The 15,111-nt window shown below is 35.5% G+C and overlaps 1 protein-coding gene across 3 annotated transcripts; it reads left to right on the top strand.

The window, feature by feature from the left end:
* Nucleotides 1-216: 216 nt before the first annotated feature.
* rtn4a (reticulon 4a) lies at nucleotides 217-14,052 on the top strand. 3 transcript variants are annotated; one of them, XM_042725390.1, is made up of 7 exons: nucleotides 217-801; nucleotides 5,891-6,098; nucleotides 8,580-8,718; nucleotides 12,147-12,216; nucleotides 12,339-12,385; nucleotides 12,543-12,601; nucleotides 13,092-14,052. In XM_042725390.1, the coding sequence occupies exons 1-7, from the start codon at nucleotides 390-392 to the stop codon at nucleotides 13,132-13,134; spliced, it is 978 nt and encodes a 325-aa protein (XP_042581324.1). In that variant the 5' UTR covers nucleotides 217-389; the 3' UTR covers nucleotides 13,135-14,052. The 3 variants fall into 3 exon arrangements, with proteins under 3 accessions (XP_042581324.1, XP_042581325.1, XP_042581326.1); XM_042725391.1 differs by lacking the exon at nucleotides 217-801 and adding an exon at nucleotides 2,370-2,537; XM_042725392.1 differs by lacking the exon at nucleotides 217-801 and adding an exon at nucleotides 3,960-4,113.
* The last annotated feature ends 1,059 nt before the right edge of the window (nucleotides 14,053-15,111 follow it).

The following is a 15,111-nucleotide window of genomic DNA, read 5'->3' as shown; positions in this document are numbered from 1 at the left end:
ATTTCTGCTCAGGAAGAGAAAGCATTTGGGAGCGGCTGCCCCGCCCCCTTTCTCCACTCACCCAATGAAATACCCACAAACTTCCATACTCCAACCAAAATCAAAACCTTAAACACAAACACAACCATGTGCTTCACCGCCACCCTCCACTCTTCACCCAACAAAAAATAAAAGAAAATTTGCATATACTTTTGCATATACTTCCCCTAACAAAGCGCTTAGTCAAACAGTTGCGTGGTTTTCTGTGTTTTTAGGCCGTGTTTAACCTGACTCACAGTCGCTGGAGTGCTGGTGAAGTTTTGCAAATATATTTTCTCAGACATTCAAATCGAAAAGACTGTTTTTTTGAAAAAGTTAGATTATATAACGGTGTGAAATTATTCCTAACAATGGATGATCAGATGGATATAAGCTCCACGACACCCTCGTATGGTTTTCAGCATGAAGAAGAAGAATTATACCGAGCAGACAAACACAAGAACTCGTTGATGGATGAAGGAACTGATTTCTTGGAAAGAGAGGCAGATGCTAATATTCTGGACGACGATGATATCTTAGATCTGGTCGGAGGAGCGAAAGATGCGCTGGAGAGGCACAGCTCCACACTGCCACGTACCGAAGAGCCTCTGCTGAACTTACCAGAACCAGAACCAGAACCCTCATCCACCTCTAAACCAGAGCCAGAAGCCGTCAAACCAGCACCGAGCAGTGCGTTTGGAGACGCAACAACAAAAACGACGAAATCAGAAGAAAAAGACGAGAAAACAAGAGTCACATCCAAATCCAACTCTTGTTGTTCATGTAAGTACATTATGCATTTCTAATTTTATCATTTTAGATTTGAATCGAGGATCTGTAAGTATTATCACTAAGTATAATAAGTATAATCAACTTTTTTCTTTTTAATCCACCCACCACCATGTTACACCAGGAACAATCAGATCCATTTGAATTCTTAACGTTGCATGTATTCATCAAGTCTGACTTACTTTTTACCTAACGTTACCTTTTCAATCGCAGTAATACAGTTTGAGGTTTCTGATTTATATTGAAGTCTCCGATTCATATTTATTGGGCTTATCTCAACAAGTGTTTTAACTGATGCTAATGTAGCGTGAGTTAAAAGAAAAGGTTTATGCACTGGTTACAGTGTAGAAATGAACGGATGATACTTACTCATCTAATGTGATTACAAATAATGTTTGTTATTGCATACTTTGAACAGCATGTTGAATTTAAACTATGATCATTTGGGAATTTTCAAAAATGTCAAAGTCTTCTTGATGGCTTCCCTTTACTGCCATCTTGTGGAGAATTTGTTACTGACACGAAAAATACTCAAACACGAAATTGTGCTAGTTGTCAAACTGTTTATTAGATTTTTTTTTTAACATGTTTTTTTTTTTTTTTTATATTTATGTCCATTTGTATAAATCTCTTTTTAATTCAGCTCCACATACTTAATGGTCACGTCCTTATTGTAAATAAAGTCTGGACAAAGGTCAGTTGAGTTGAGTGACCGAGTTTACTCAGAAGTGTCGTTGACCGTGAGGAAAACAATGACCCATATTCACAATGGATGACTTCATAAATGATTCATAAGACATTTATACTTCAGTGAAAGCCTGTCATAATCATTACAGATTGTGTCTGAACACTAACCTGTTACCTAAAGCAGAAAAATGCCCATTTTTCTTAATGTCATACTAAACCAAGACTTTGCACACACCAGCTTCATAAGTGAACTGTAGGTAGGTCATGATGAAAGGTGCATTTTCCATTTTGATAAGGTATTTTCTTTTACATTTTATTTATTTAACATTTAATTTTTTTCCCCCAGATAAGTAATGTTAAAGTATTAATAAATAGCATTGTGTCATTTTGATTTTTAAAATGTTCACTTTTCATAATTTGCACCAACAAAGTTAATGGTAACTGTGTTATTAACATTTAAAATGACCTTTTAGTTTTTTTTTTTTTTTTTTACTTTTAAGACAAATTAACTACACAATTAAGACAAATTCAGTTTGAGTTAATCATAATAAGAATCTTGGTGCTTATTGCTTCTGTAAAGAAAACCTAAAAAAATTCTCACTTTTATTTCCATTTACTCAGAATGTGCGCAATTGCTCCTAAGAACACTGAGGATAGGCCAAAGGGCATCCACATCAAGTTATTTTTGATAATGCATTTAGAAGAATTAACTGTAACGGCATCCGGATTGTAGAGCGACCCAGCTGACGTTGTGCTAAAACCTCATGTTACTAGTACACGGCGTTCAGCACCTTTGAATGTGGTCAGCTGACCTCAGCAGTGCTGGCCTTTGCAGAACGTGATCAGGCAGCTCTGCTAGGAGAGCCCTAGCGTCTCTCTCTAGCCTTCAGTCCTGTCCTGCCCCAGCCAGAGACTCGTGCCTCCTTCCTCACCCCCGACCACCTCTTCTGCAGACCTTTGACTGGAATGTATGACGATGCACGCCAATTCAGATAACACACCTTCAACCTCAGGGATGGAAATAAAGCACTGGAAAGAACAGGGTACATGCTTGTTTTGCCCTAAAAAGCCTGACGTTTTTCTGCTTGCTTTGTCCATAAATGTTATTGGGTAAAGTGAGTAAGTTTTGCTCAGTTTTGAGGTCTTGCTAGCGAAGGTGCTTGTGGGAGAGAATGTTCTAGTTGTGCTGAGTAAATGTTCTGGGGTGTCTTGATTACAAAGCATATTGCCACGGCAAGCATTTATCCCTCTGCCAGAGAATTCTCTTGGCCAGCTGCCTGTTTGCGGCACAGAATGTTGTACTGACTGCTTATTCTGCATTCAGCGCATTCTTGAAAGACGTTAAAGGATATATATGATGCAGTGTGTCATGTATAGCGTGGAGGTTTAGACGCTCCGGACTTAAAGGGTGTGGAAGTGAATGTGTCTTTATCATAGCTGAAGGGAACAACAGTATGATTGCAGATGAACAAACAAGCGAACATGACACACGAGCATATTCAAGCAGAAGATGGCATATATTAGTTCTGTGAAACACAGCAAAATCAATGTTATTCCCCTATCGAGAAGAAACGAAGCAACCTCGGCGTCCGATCGCAGGCCTTCCCGCTCCTTGAGTTCTCTCCAGTGCTGGAAAGCTGATCCGATATTTACACGCGTCCAACTTCTTGCCTTATCGTAAGCCTTCTTTTGTTCCGCAGATGTTTTCCTCTCTTTCCTATCTTTCTGTCATCGCTCAGCTAATGTCCGTCCTGTGCTCTGAGTGCTCTCTCGTCCCCATCATGAGTAGACACTCCCGTTACTGCTAATTGGCTAATAGTTTGTTTAGGTACTCGGCCCGACTCAGTTTTCTGAACCGTTTTTCAAAAAATACATACCCCGCCTTTAAACTTGTTCAAATTTGACAAAGACAAAGTGTTACTTTTTACTTCAAATAAATGTTCTTTTGACTGATGTTCTTCATCACTGAATCTTGGGGGGAAAACAATCAAAATTTCTACAAAAATATTAAGCAGCACAACTTTTTTTTTTTTTATATATATATTTTTTTTGGCAATAAGAAATATTTCTTGAGCACCAAATCAGCTTATCATAATGATTTCAAAAATACCATGTGACAGACTGCAAGTAATAATGCTGAAAATTTAGCAATGCCATCACAGGAATAAATTAAATTTTAAAATGTTAAAATAGAAGACGGGTATTTTAAATTCTAATAATACTTCACAATATTAGTTATTTTTAAACAAATAAATGCAGAGACTTTTTTTCAAAAGCGTAAAAAAAAATCTGGCCAACTGATGGCTGTCTAGCAATCCGCATTGGACATAAAATAAATACAAATAAATAAATACATTTTTAGTTTAAAAAAAAAAAAAGGTCAGCTGGCCAAACGGTTTTTCTGATAGATGCACGGTCACCGATATTTTGTGGACTTTTATTTTGTATCTGATCTGCTCAGTGCGCTTGATCTGAAATGTGCTGGATAACGCAGGGACTTTTGTTTTGAAATGAACAAATTTGACCGGAACTGGTATTTGTCATTTCTGCTGCATGCTTCTCGTGTGTTCTTGGTCCTGTCTGTCTGATCGCAGATGAGCGAGATGGATTCCAAACAAGGTTAGTTGGTGAATTAGACCGTTAAACGCTCCGCAATTGCGTCCCTCCTCCAAGCATCACACTTGATTTATGCGCATTTACACTTTAATTCGTGTGTACACGCACTGTCGATGATTTAGAATGAAATCATGATGATTAAATGCAGTTTTTATAGCCGGGGTCTTGATGAGGCCGCAGGACTTAACGTGTTTTCAGGCGTGCATTATAACAGTACACATTAACATGAATATTTATGAGCATGTATGTATGCATCATGCCTTGGTTTTCGAAAATGTGATGCGTTAATACTTTGTGAACTGTTCAGTTTCGATAAGCTTATGCAACGGTCTGTTGGCAAGAGTACAAGATGAAGGGCAGCATGTTCTTCTGAACGAACCCAAGTGTTTCTTAATTATTGATTTAATACATCGTGTTTTTGGATGGATGATGTTTGTCTTTAGAAATGCAGTGAGAGAAGATACCGCATGCTTGTTTGCCATGAACTCTGATCAGACATATTGGCACATTTTGTAGATAAGGTTTAATTATTGAAGGGTCCTTGACTGACTGTGAGGTTTCTGTCCTATTTTTATCCTTCCTCAGCACGAACAGACTAGATTTGCTGGAAAGTCAGCATTCAGCATGATGGTGTCCTTGTTTAGTGTGTGCATGAGTTATTTTCTGTTTTTGGAAGGAGTTTTGATGTTCACTGTGGTCACAAATAATTTGTTTATTGAAATGATCTGTTCCATATGCTCATCTGGGAAGCCACCAGCACATCTATAGCAGATTTCCACACGTTTCTCCTGTTTCCAGCTCTGCAGCTACTTAAAAACGGAGCGTGTTTTTACATGCACATCACTTTCTGATGAAAATCTGTATTCTGTCTAAGCCTCTGTTAAGAAAAATAGTGTTTTAATGCTCGGCAGCTGTTAAGGTATTCCTGCGCAAACAACATATTTAGAAATAAAAAAGGCCATGTATTCATAAAGCATTATTTTGGCCAATCTGATTCAACGGTTAATATAGGCAATTTTGAGATGATCCGACTTGGTTAATAACTGCCTGATTGGACAATTAACTGAAGTACCTAAAAAAAAAAAAACTATATTTCTGCTTACAATGAATATTACAATGAAGTTATTTTATGAATTAAATACTTTATAAGAATTAAAAAATACTGTTTAAATTCAGCAATGTTGTATATATTAAGTGATGTTTTTAGAGAATTTGTGTGTGTGTGTGTGTGTGTATATATATATATATATATATATATATATATATATATATATATATATATATATATATATATATATATATATATATATATGAAATACAATTCAATGACAAGTGTTTAAATAAATAAAAAAAAATATATATATTACAAAATTTCTGAATTTAAGCAATATTTAAACATTGGTTTGTGTGTATAAAATATATTTTATAGAACTGTTGAATTTAAACACTAAGCAAAATTTACAAAATATTTTTTACGTGTGTTTTTGTGTAAAATATTTTTTTTTTCACAAAATTGCTGAATTAAAACACTTCAAGCAATATGTAAAAAAAAAAAAAAAAAAAAAGCTATATTATAGTTCTGTTGTAGTAATTTTACACCGTAATGTAACTCAATTCTCGTTCACACACAATTTGAAAAATAAGTCATGAGACCATTTACTGTTAACATGATTTTAAGAATGTTTATGTGCATGCAAAAAGTGTTCATTCTTTTTTGCATTAAAGCAGAAAGTTGCATCATCTGACTGTTTGGGGCTGACGTAACTCTTTTCTGTCACAGTGGTGGACCTGCTGTATTGGCGAGATCTGCAGAGGACGGGGGTGGTGTTTGGAGCCAGTCTGTTCCTGCTGCTGTCCCTCAGCGTGTGCAGTATTATCAGTGTGATCTCCTACGTGGCCCTTGCCCTGCTGTCTGTCACCATCTCCTTCAGGATATTCAAAGGCATTTTACAGGCTGTTCAGAAGTCAGAGGATGGACACCCCTTCAAGTGAGGACCCACACATGTCGCATGCATGTTGTAGTGGCATCAGTCTCGCGTATTTCCACACCATGTTTAGTTCACTTTGCATTGCCTTGAGTGTAAAACGGTTAGGATAATCCTGCTTTGATCAGTTTGTGTTCCAGTTTCTGTAAGGAAGCAGATCTGTGGAGCTTAGCTTCTGGGCTTACATGAGGTGCTTGGTTTTGATTCCCTGCCAAAATTTTAAGCCTCGCTTGTTGAATGGAAAAAAATCCAGCCACTTAAAGAATCTTAAAGTTGTTTTGAAAGTAAAGTGGTTGCAGTATCTTTTGTATCTCTCAGAAAGCCTGTTTTAGGCTCTGTTCCAAACCTGCTGAGCTGATTTGCTGTCTACTGCATAGTCAGCTACCTTCAAAGGCAACATCTTAATTGAAATGAAACCTCTTAAGTAGTACACTGGAAATGCTCTACATTGGCAGCAACTTTCTTGCTCTACACAAAAGAAGCTTCTTAAGTAAAGCGCACAGGAGTCCTGACTCACAGTTTGATGTTAGCTTGTTTATTTGAAAAAGCATGTGACTAATTGTTTTGATATGGCCAAAACATAGACTGTGTTTGTTTAATGTGTAATAGTAAAAATCTAATTGTAACTAATTCATGTTTTCTACAGCTTTTCTCTAAATGACAAAAAGAGAGAATTATAAACATTCACATTCACTTCAACTAAATGATAGTAGCGGTTATAAAAAGCCATTTTACAGCAATTTGTATTTAAATGTTTTAAATGGGTATAAATAATCACTAGGCAAAGAATCGTAAAACTAGGTAAATGGTGTGGTCTTAAAAAAAACTTTATGGCTTAAAAAAAAGTGCAAAACTTGGAATTGAATCAGTTGCTTAACAAAATGATTGGCTGATTCGACGTGGTCAGAATGGTGTCAGTACTCAGGCCAAACATACATCATAACTCCTTTGACAAACCAATTAAAAACGTTTTATTGAAAGTGTAATCTATTAAATGCCATTAACAAATAATTTAATAGTCAGTTTAACGTGTTAACTTAATTAATTATGAAAAAATAAGGCAATTAAAATATTTTAATGCAGTTAATGCACTGGCCCCACCCCCAGACCTGTACAGTTGACTGTTGACAGATATGATGCAGGGCAACAACTCCCTAATGCCATAGAATTCGAGACATTGGGGCAAAAATTGCCCAGTGTGAGTTTTTTAAAATTTATTTATATCATACACGAGTGGTGTTTTTGTCACAGAGAACACACAGAGTGCAAATATGATTTTATACATTTCACTAAATAAGAAGTTTATTATCGTGCTATATTTTAAACACAATATTCTGTTTTTGTTCAGTTTTGCCAAGGAAAATATGACCTAAAAAGCCACAGCAGAACTGTTGTGCTTCTCCGAGCAACACAGCGGTGTTTCGTTTCTGAATGAATCCGTGTTTTGAATGAATCATGTGAATCAGTGATTCCGTAGCCCTTAGAGAGAGCCGTTTACTGAATTCCTGAATGAATCAGTCTTTTGAACGAATAGACTCGAACGAAAAGACATTTGCCGCCATCTGCTGGTAGTTTTAGTTTCTTTCGTCAAATTATCATTTTGTTTATTAAAAATAAATAAATGAATAAACAAAAACATTAACTGTATAGTTCACCAAAAATAAATACATTGTCATTTACAGAATTCAACCCTCATGTTGTTTCAAACCTGAATGACTCACTTTCTTTTGCACAACATAAAAGAAGGTATTTTGAATAGCCTACTGTTGGTAACTAATCTGTTTTGGTCACTAGTGACTTTCATTGCATGAACAAAAAATACTGCAATGTTTCTCAAATTATCTTCTTTTATGTTCCATACTTTGTAAGGCCATTGTAACCTAAACATTTAACATGATAATAGCTTTAAATGAGCTTTCGGGGGTATTTTCACAGCCACATTAATTTGTGATTAATTAAAACGCAGCACACTGTAATTTAATTAGATTTAAAAGTTTTAATTGACTGACAGCCCTACTCCAAACATAGTGTCTGTATAATTGTAGGGGCTTGTTTTGTTTTGTTGGATAAATAAGCCAATAAGAGAAAAAAAACTAATACAAATATTACAATTAAAAAAATTATTATTTTTATTATTATTATTATTATTACTGTTATACAAATGTGTCATTTAAAGAATGTCAGATACAAAACCATATAGACACTAGTTCACGTGTCCAGTGATCGCTCTCTAGCAGTGAATCATTGAAATTTTGCAATAAAAAGGTTGTTTACTGAAGCCTTGTAATAAACGTAATGAAGCCATGTTTACTAAATCATGCAATTTTGGCAGTTTGGCACATGCTTGATCGCTGGTTTAGAACAAATGTTTCACAAAGTTTTATAAAGCAGTGAATTCAAAAGCACCCATCACCCAGTTGCTAAATCGCTAGGTTCTAGAACAGGGCTCTGGTCTCATGCTAAACCCTCTTTCTCTCTCTACAGGATGTATCTGGATAAAGATATCGGGATCTCTTCGGAGTTGGTTCATAAGTACAGTGACACGACTCTGGCACACATCAACTGTGTGATTAAGGAGCTGCGACGACTCTTCCTGGTGGAGGACCTGGTGGACTCGCTCAAGGTTTGTTCTTCCAGGAGACCAGAGGAAATGAAAACCTGGACCTGCTGTTTTCAGCTTAGCCTCTTTTATTTGATTTGGGGCTCCATAACTGCTCTCAGGGTGAAGATTGGAAAATAAATCTTGTTGTTTTGATGTTTTTCCTGAGGCTGGTGAACGGTAATGCCTCTGTAAGCTGTACAGTTCATGCTAAATTTGATAAAAAGAGTTTTCTGAAGAAGTGGGCTAGGAATTGGCCTCTAGTGTCCAAAACAAAGAACTCAATACACATGTATATGTAAACAGTTCTGCTCATGACATGTTGGATTGACAGATATGCATTTATATTACAGTCCGGCCAATATTGTGATATTTTAAAATGAATGAGCTAGCTTTAATTTAATGGACTGTTCAAAATCTGACATCCACTTAATTCCTTAATGCACACTTCTAGTTTCAGAGTAATTGAGTTACAATTAAGTTTTTAGAGAGAAATGTATTCTTTTATGCTACAAGGATGCATAAATGTGATAGTTAAAGGGTTACTCCACCCCAAAATGGAAATTTTGTCATTAATCACTTACCACATTGTCATTTCAGACCCGTAAAAGCCTCGTTCGTCTTCGGAACACAATTTAAGATATTTTGGATGAAAAACGGGAGGCTTGTCACTGTCCCATTAACTTCCAAGTAAATTACACTGTCAAGGTCCAGGAAAGTATGAAAAGCATCGTCAGAATAGTCCATCTACCATCAGTGATTCAACTGTAATGTTATGAAGCGACAAGAATACTTTTTGTACATGAAGAAAACAAAATTAATGACTTTATTAAACAATTTGTCTCCTCTGTGTCTCTCCGCATCACTGTAGTGCCATCCTGGAGAATATGAGCTGAACACAGGCAGAGTACGCTCTTCTGTGTCAGCCGCGCCACAAAGTGATACGGTGATGCACAGACACAGAGGAGACAAATTGTTTAATGAAGTCGTTATTTTGGTTTTCTTCGCGTACAAAAAGTATTCTTGTCACTTCATAATGTTACGGTTGAATCACTGATGGCAGATGGAGTATTCTGACGATGTCTTTCATACTTTTCTGGACCTTGACACTGTTATTTACTTGCCAGTTTATGGGACAGTCACAAGCCTTACGGTTTTTCATCCAGAATATCTTAAATTGTGTTCCGAAGATGAACGAAGCTTTTACGGGTTTGAAATGACAATGTGGTAAGTGATTAATGACAAAATTTTCATTTTGGGGCGAAGTAACCCTTTTAAGACATTTATGTTACAAAAGATTCCTATTTTAAATAACCGCTGTTCTTTTTTTACTTTCTATTAATCAAAGAATCCTGAAAAAATGTATCTCAGTTTCTGCAAAATATTAAGCAGAACAGCTGTTTTCAACGTTGCTAAAAGTAAGAAACGTTTCTTCAGAAAGAATGATTTCTGAAGGATCATGTGACACTGAAGACTGGAGTAATGATGCCGAAGATTCAGCTTTGCCATGACCGGAATAAATTATATTTTAAAATATATTACTATAGAAAATAGTCATTTTAAATGTAAATAGTATTTTCAGTATTACTGCTTTCAATTGCATTTTTGATCAAATAAATGCAACCTTGATAAGCATAGGAGACTTTTAACGACCTCACTGTCTCCAAACATTAGCAAACGTTACTTCATATTATCAACTGTGTCTTCTCCCATTGTGCATACTGAGTTTTGTCCTTAATACACTGAATAAGAAACGGGGCTTCCCATTTGTTTTTAGTAGGCAGGGTTGGTGGTCAGGTTTGGGGTGTTTGGTCACGTGTTGCAGAAGCGGGTCATGAACGCCTCCACAAAGAAGCCTTTGTTGATCAGGCCGAGAGGATTTGGACTGAGCTCTGATGGGATAGAAATGGTGCCATAGAGCCCCCCACCCCTCGCCACAGCCAGCAACTCTTTTTATTGGAGGTGGCGGGGTTAAAGTATCAGCTGTGATATAGCATTGAGGAATGCCAGTCATGTGATGCTCTCTGTTTTTAATGCCGTCACATGACAAGGTTAGCTGCAAGGCTGAATGATGGTGAATGAATAGCTGGACTACACTTTCCAAATGCCCATGTTGCTATGCTGAGGGCATTCCTAGTTCTGATGAGTTGGACAAAAACAAGACATTTAAATATAAAAAAAAAAAAAAAAAAATGAAAATGAATAAATATACATTTAAAAAAAAAAACATTAAAAATACTACTTCTGAAAATTCACTCTGGGCCTGTAAGCCTGAAATTGTTGACAGTAGCAGAACTAGAGGTCACAAGTCATCTGGTTTACTAAAATAAATGTTTGGATCCAGGGATAAGTGCTTCTTAATCATGCGTCAAAGCGGCTGACATTTTAAGGAGTCGCCGTGTTCTAAGCACAGTTTGTGGCGTAATGGAAAAGCGCCACTAACATTAATGTTAAATCAGCACCTCATGGCTTTTCTTGGCGCTGCATTGACCCACGTCTCAAACACTCGGGGGCCCGGTGGATGCAGGCATCCGTGTAAGGAGATTTACTGCCCTGTGAGGGGGGCGGTGGTTATGGGCTGTGGATAGAGTTATAGCCAGGCCCCGCTGCCCTTTCAGAGCTCTGGAGGTCTTCCGCAGCTGGACGGATAGATTCCAGCATTCAGTCTCTCTGTGGTCAGGCGGCTATATTGAGTGACGTGTCCAGTTACGAGTGACAGTTTATGTGCCGGTGGGTTTTTAACAGTCTTCGCCATTTGTTGGGTCGGCTTGCAAAAAAGGGGTCAGCTTTCTATTTCGAGTTCAAGTGAAACATTTTTGAGCATACAATGACAATTTATGAAAATGATCAGTCATTAGGCATTTAAAAATACTCTTTCAAAACGCTAATGATAAATTTTTATCAATTATAATTGAGCTTTCATTACAATTTTGACCATCTTTCTGACTCTTGAGAGTTAAGGAAATTGTTCAACCAAACAGAAAAATTGTAGTTTAATAGTCTTTTTCCCTAAGGCTGTATTTAAATATAAAAACAAACAAGCAAATAATTAAAAATATATTAATAAAAAAAAACAATTTACAAAAAAACTTGTTCAGCATTTAATATTTATGATCATACAGAAATCATTCTGAGCAAAAGCTGATTTGGTCATAACATTTCTTTTCACAGATTATAAAAATAATAATAAAAGAAGCTTCTTTATTTACTTGATTGATTGAAACTGATACTATTTTTTTTTTTTCAGATTTTTTTATTAGTAAGAGCAGAACATTTATTTATTTTTTATTTTTTGTAACAGTCACTTTTTATCAATTTAATGCATCCTTGATGAATAGCTTATTTTTTAATACTGATAAACCTTGCATAAGTTTTGAAATGTTTCTCACAGTGTTTCCTCTGGCCTGTTGTACTGTGGTTGTATGTTGACATGGTTTCCTCTCTTCTTCCAGTTTGCAGTTCTCATGTGGATCCTGACCTATGTTGGTGCCTTGTTCAATGGTCTGACCCTTCTTATTTTGGGTAAGTCCATTTGGGACTGCATTTCTATTAATTTAAATCGATACATCATTTTTAGTAGTTAATTGGCACTTGTCAGAATTATAAGAATATGCTGTAATTTTCAAAATGTTCTTTTTCTTTAGGTCTCATCGGTACTTTCAGTTGGCCAGTGATCTATGAGAAGCATCAGGTATGTTTGGCATGTGTATGCATTAATAACTTCTGGCTCAGGCAGCTGTCGTGGTTGATTTAAGTATTTATCAGAGTCTTCAGTTTCAATAAACACTGTAATAAACCTATAATGTATACCTGAATGCCGTAATTATTCATTTTCACTCCTAATGCAGGCACAAATCGACCATTACTATGGACTGGTGAACAAGCAAATCAAAGATGTTTTGGGAAAGTAAGTCTGTTTACATTGCGAAATATATGACTGGTGTTTTCTTCAATAAACCAGATGCAAAAATTGTGTTTTAGTAATCTTGGGTGGTTGTCACATTTATTTATTTATTTATTTATTTATTTATTTATTTATTTATTTATTGTTTATCTGTATGAAGTAGTTTTTAAATTTGAAGTTGAAGAATTTTTTTTTTTTTTTATCAATATATGGTTTCTATTAATATTTAACAAAGTTAAATTAAATAAAAATAAGAAAATGGCACATATATATATATATATTATAAATACATAAACCGTACAGTGTATATATGCTGTAGCCTATATGCAAACACATGCACAAGGTATGTTGTTTTATGTTTTTGACCGTAGTATAAATTTACTACATAAATTGCTAAACTAAACTAATGCTAAGTAAATTAGTTGCATAAATGGATGTTTTTCCTGTTCCTTATGGACTGTAATCATATTCTTTTGTTTATGTGTCATTACAGGATCCAGGCCAAGATTCCCGGAGCAAAGCCAAAGACCGAGTGAAGAAAGTCAGCTAGTGTGTTATTTCCGTGCACGAGAAGTGATGGTGGAACAAGCGAAGATGGACAGAATTGTGTTTGGTTTGGAAAAAGGCCTTAGACGATGCAATGTAAACTTTACCCACCCCCCCACCCCCCAGCAAGTGTTTGAATTGTTAGCGTAACTGCGAATTAAATCTTTTTAAACCTCTTATCAGTTTCTCTCGCAAGCAGAGTCATCCCTCTCTCACAGTAGATGTAGTTCTCCATGTTTGAAGTAAACGCAGCTACGTAACACCACTACAGAATGTAGTCTGAGGAACTGATGTCGGCAGAAGCAGGAATCGATGAGGTTTTTTTCGTTTACTATTCGGTCATTTTGATTAATTTCAGTATGATAAAGGGAGTGAATTGTTTTGGGTACGAAGTCTTTTGTTTTTAGCCGTTTTTTCCCTTTTTGTTTGTACTTGGCGTGCTAGAACACAGTGGTGTTGTGGTGTAACTGTGTTAAAGTTGATGCAATTCAGTTGTGTTAGAGGTGAAGAGGCTTCTAGTCTTCTGTAGCAGAGTTTAAGAACAGTTTTATTTCGTACTTGTCTTCAAAGGGATCTGTTACAGCATATTGCACCCAACTATTCATTGTTTTTAGCTGTTTGGTTAAACACTTAAAAAAGAAAAAAAAAAAACTAGAATGTATGCTGTGTTGGCCTATTACCTTCCTGTCATGTCAAAATAAACATGTTTGCAGAATTTGCCGTCTCCATCGTGGATCGAATACCTGAAACGGCACACGCTCTAAAAACTCGCAAACTTCAAGCACTGTTTCTTCATGCAGGTCATTTGTGAATGATAATTCAGTTTTGATGAAAATATGCTGAAGACTGTCTGTGAAATGCATTGTGAATATAAGCCAATAAAGTACCAATAAAGCTTGTAGACAAACTGTTTGTGGTTTGTGCCTAATTTGAAGCTTTGTTTTGAGACTTACAATGCAGTTTGTCACATGCACTTTGGCGCCATCCAGTGGTGCTGTGTGGAAATGTAGAATTTGATCTGATTTTGTCATTTTGCATCGGTCTTATTCCTAACAAGAATTTTGATGTTTCAGATCTCAGATGTACTGTAAATGACATTCACCTTGTAAAGTCTCTATGGTGTGAGATATTTACATGAGAGAAAGTAAGCTGGTTATTCTGGGAACAAAAATCAGCATTGTTCTACCCTTATAATAGAGTGTAACAGTCAGGCTCTTTAACTGAAAATCACAATAATTTGCTCATACTTATTTCTTCTCAACAAACTATCTTTGGATAAAGGTGCTTTCAGAAGCTGCAGAAAAGTAAGAAAATTGATGGTATATTTAAATTATGTGTGTGTATGCGCGCATATATATATATATATATATATATATATATATATATATACACACACACACACACACACACACACACACACACACACACACACACATATAATGCCATGTCTAATTGCTTTGGAAAAAAAAAGTCATTTAAAAGTTATGTAATATATTTGTATATAATATGTAAATATAAAAGCCATAACAGCATTGTATGGTTTAGTTGAATTAAAACAATTATTTTCTGTCTTTCTCCACTCAGAAATATATATATATAAATAAACATATGCATACTTAAGTGTATATGTGTGTATATATATATATATATATATATATATATATATATACACACTTATGTATGTGATACAGTATATATATATATGTATACGTGTGTGTGTGTGTGTGTATTTATATATACAGTATATATATATATATATATATATATATACTTATGTATGTGTGTATGAATGTTTGTTTTTGAAAGAAACGTGTCCGACATAAGCTAAGCATTTGTGTTTAATGACCTTTTTGTTATGATTCATAGTATGACGTTATGTTCCTAAAAAAATTGATTTTATGTAATACTTAGAATGAATTTCACCAATTTTTACTAGATAACTAGATAATAAAAGAAATAACCCCTGC

Source organism: Cyprinus carpio, chromosome B6 (assembly GCF_018340385.1).
Source record: "Cyprinus carpio isolate SPL01 chromosome B6, ASM1834038v1, whole genome shotgun sequence".
In the NCBI taxonomy this organism is placed as follows: domain Eukaryota; kingdom Metazoa; phylum Chordata; class Actinopteri; order Cypriniformes; family Cyprinidae; genus Cyprinus; species Cyprinus carpio.
The sequence above is the reverse complement of the archived record's forward strand: the minus strand, read 5'-3'. Positions and strand labels throughout refer to the sequence as shown.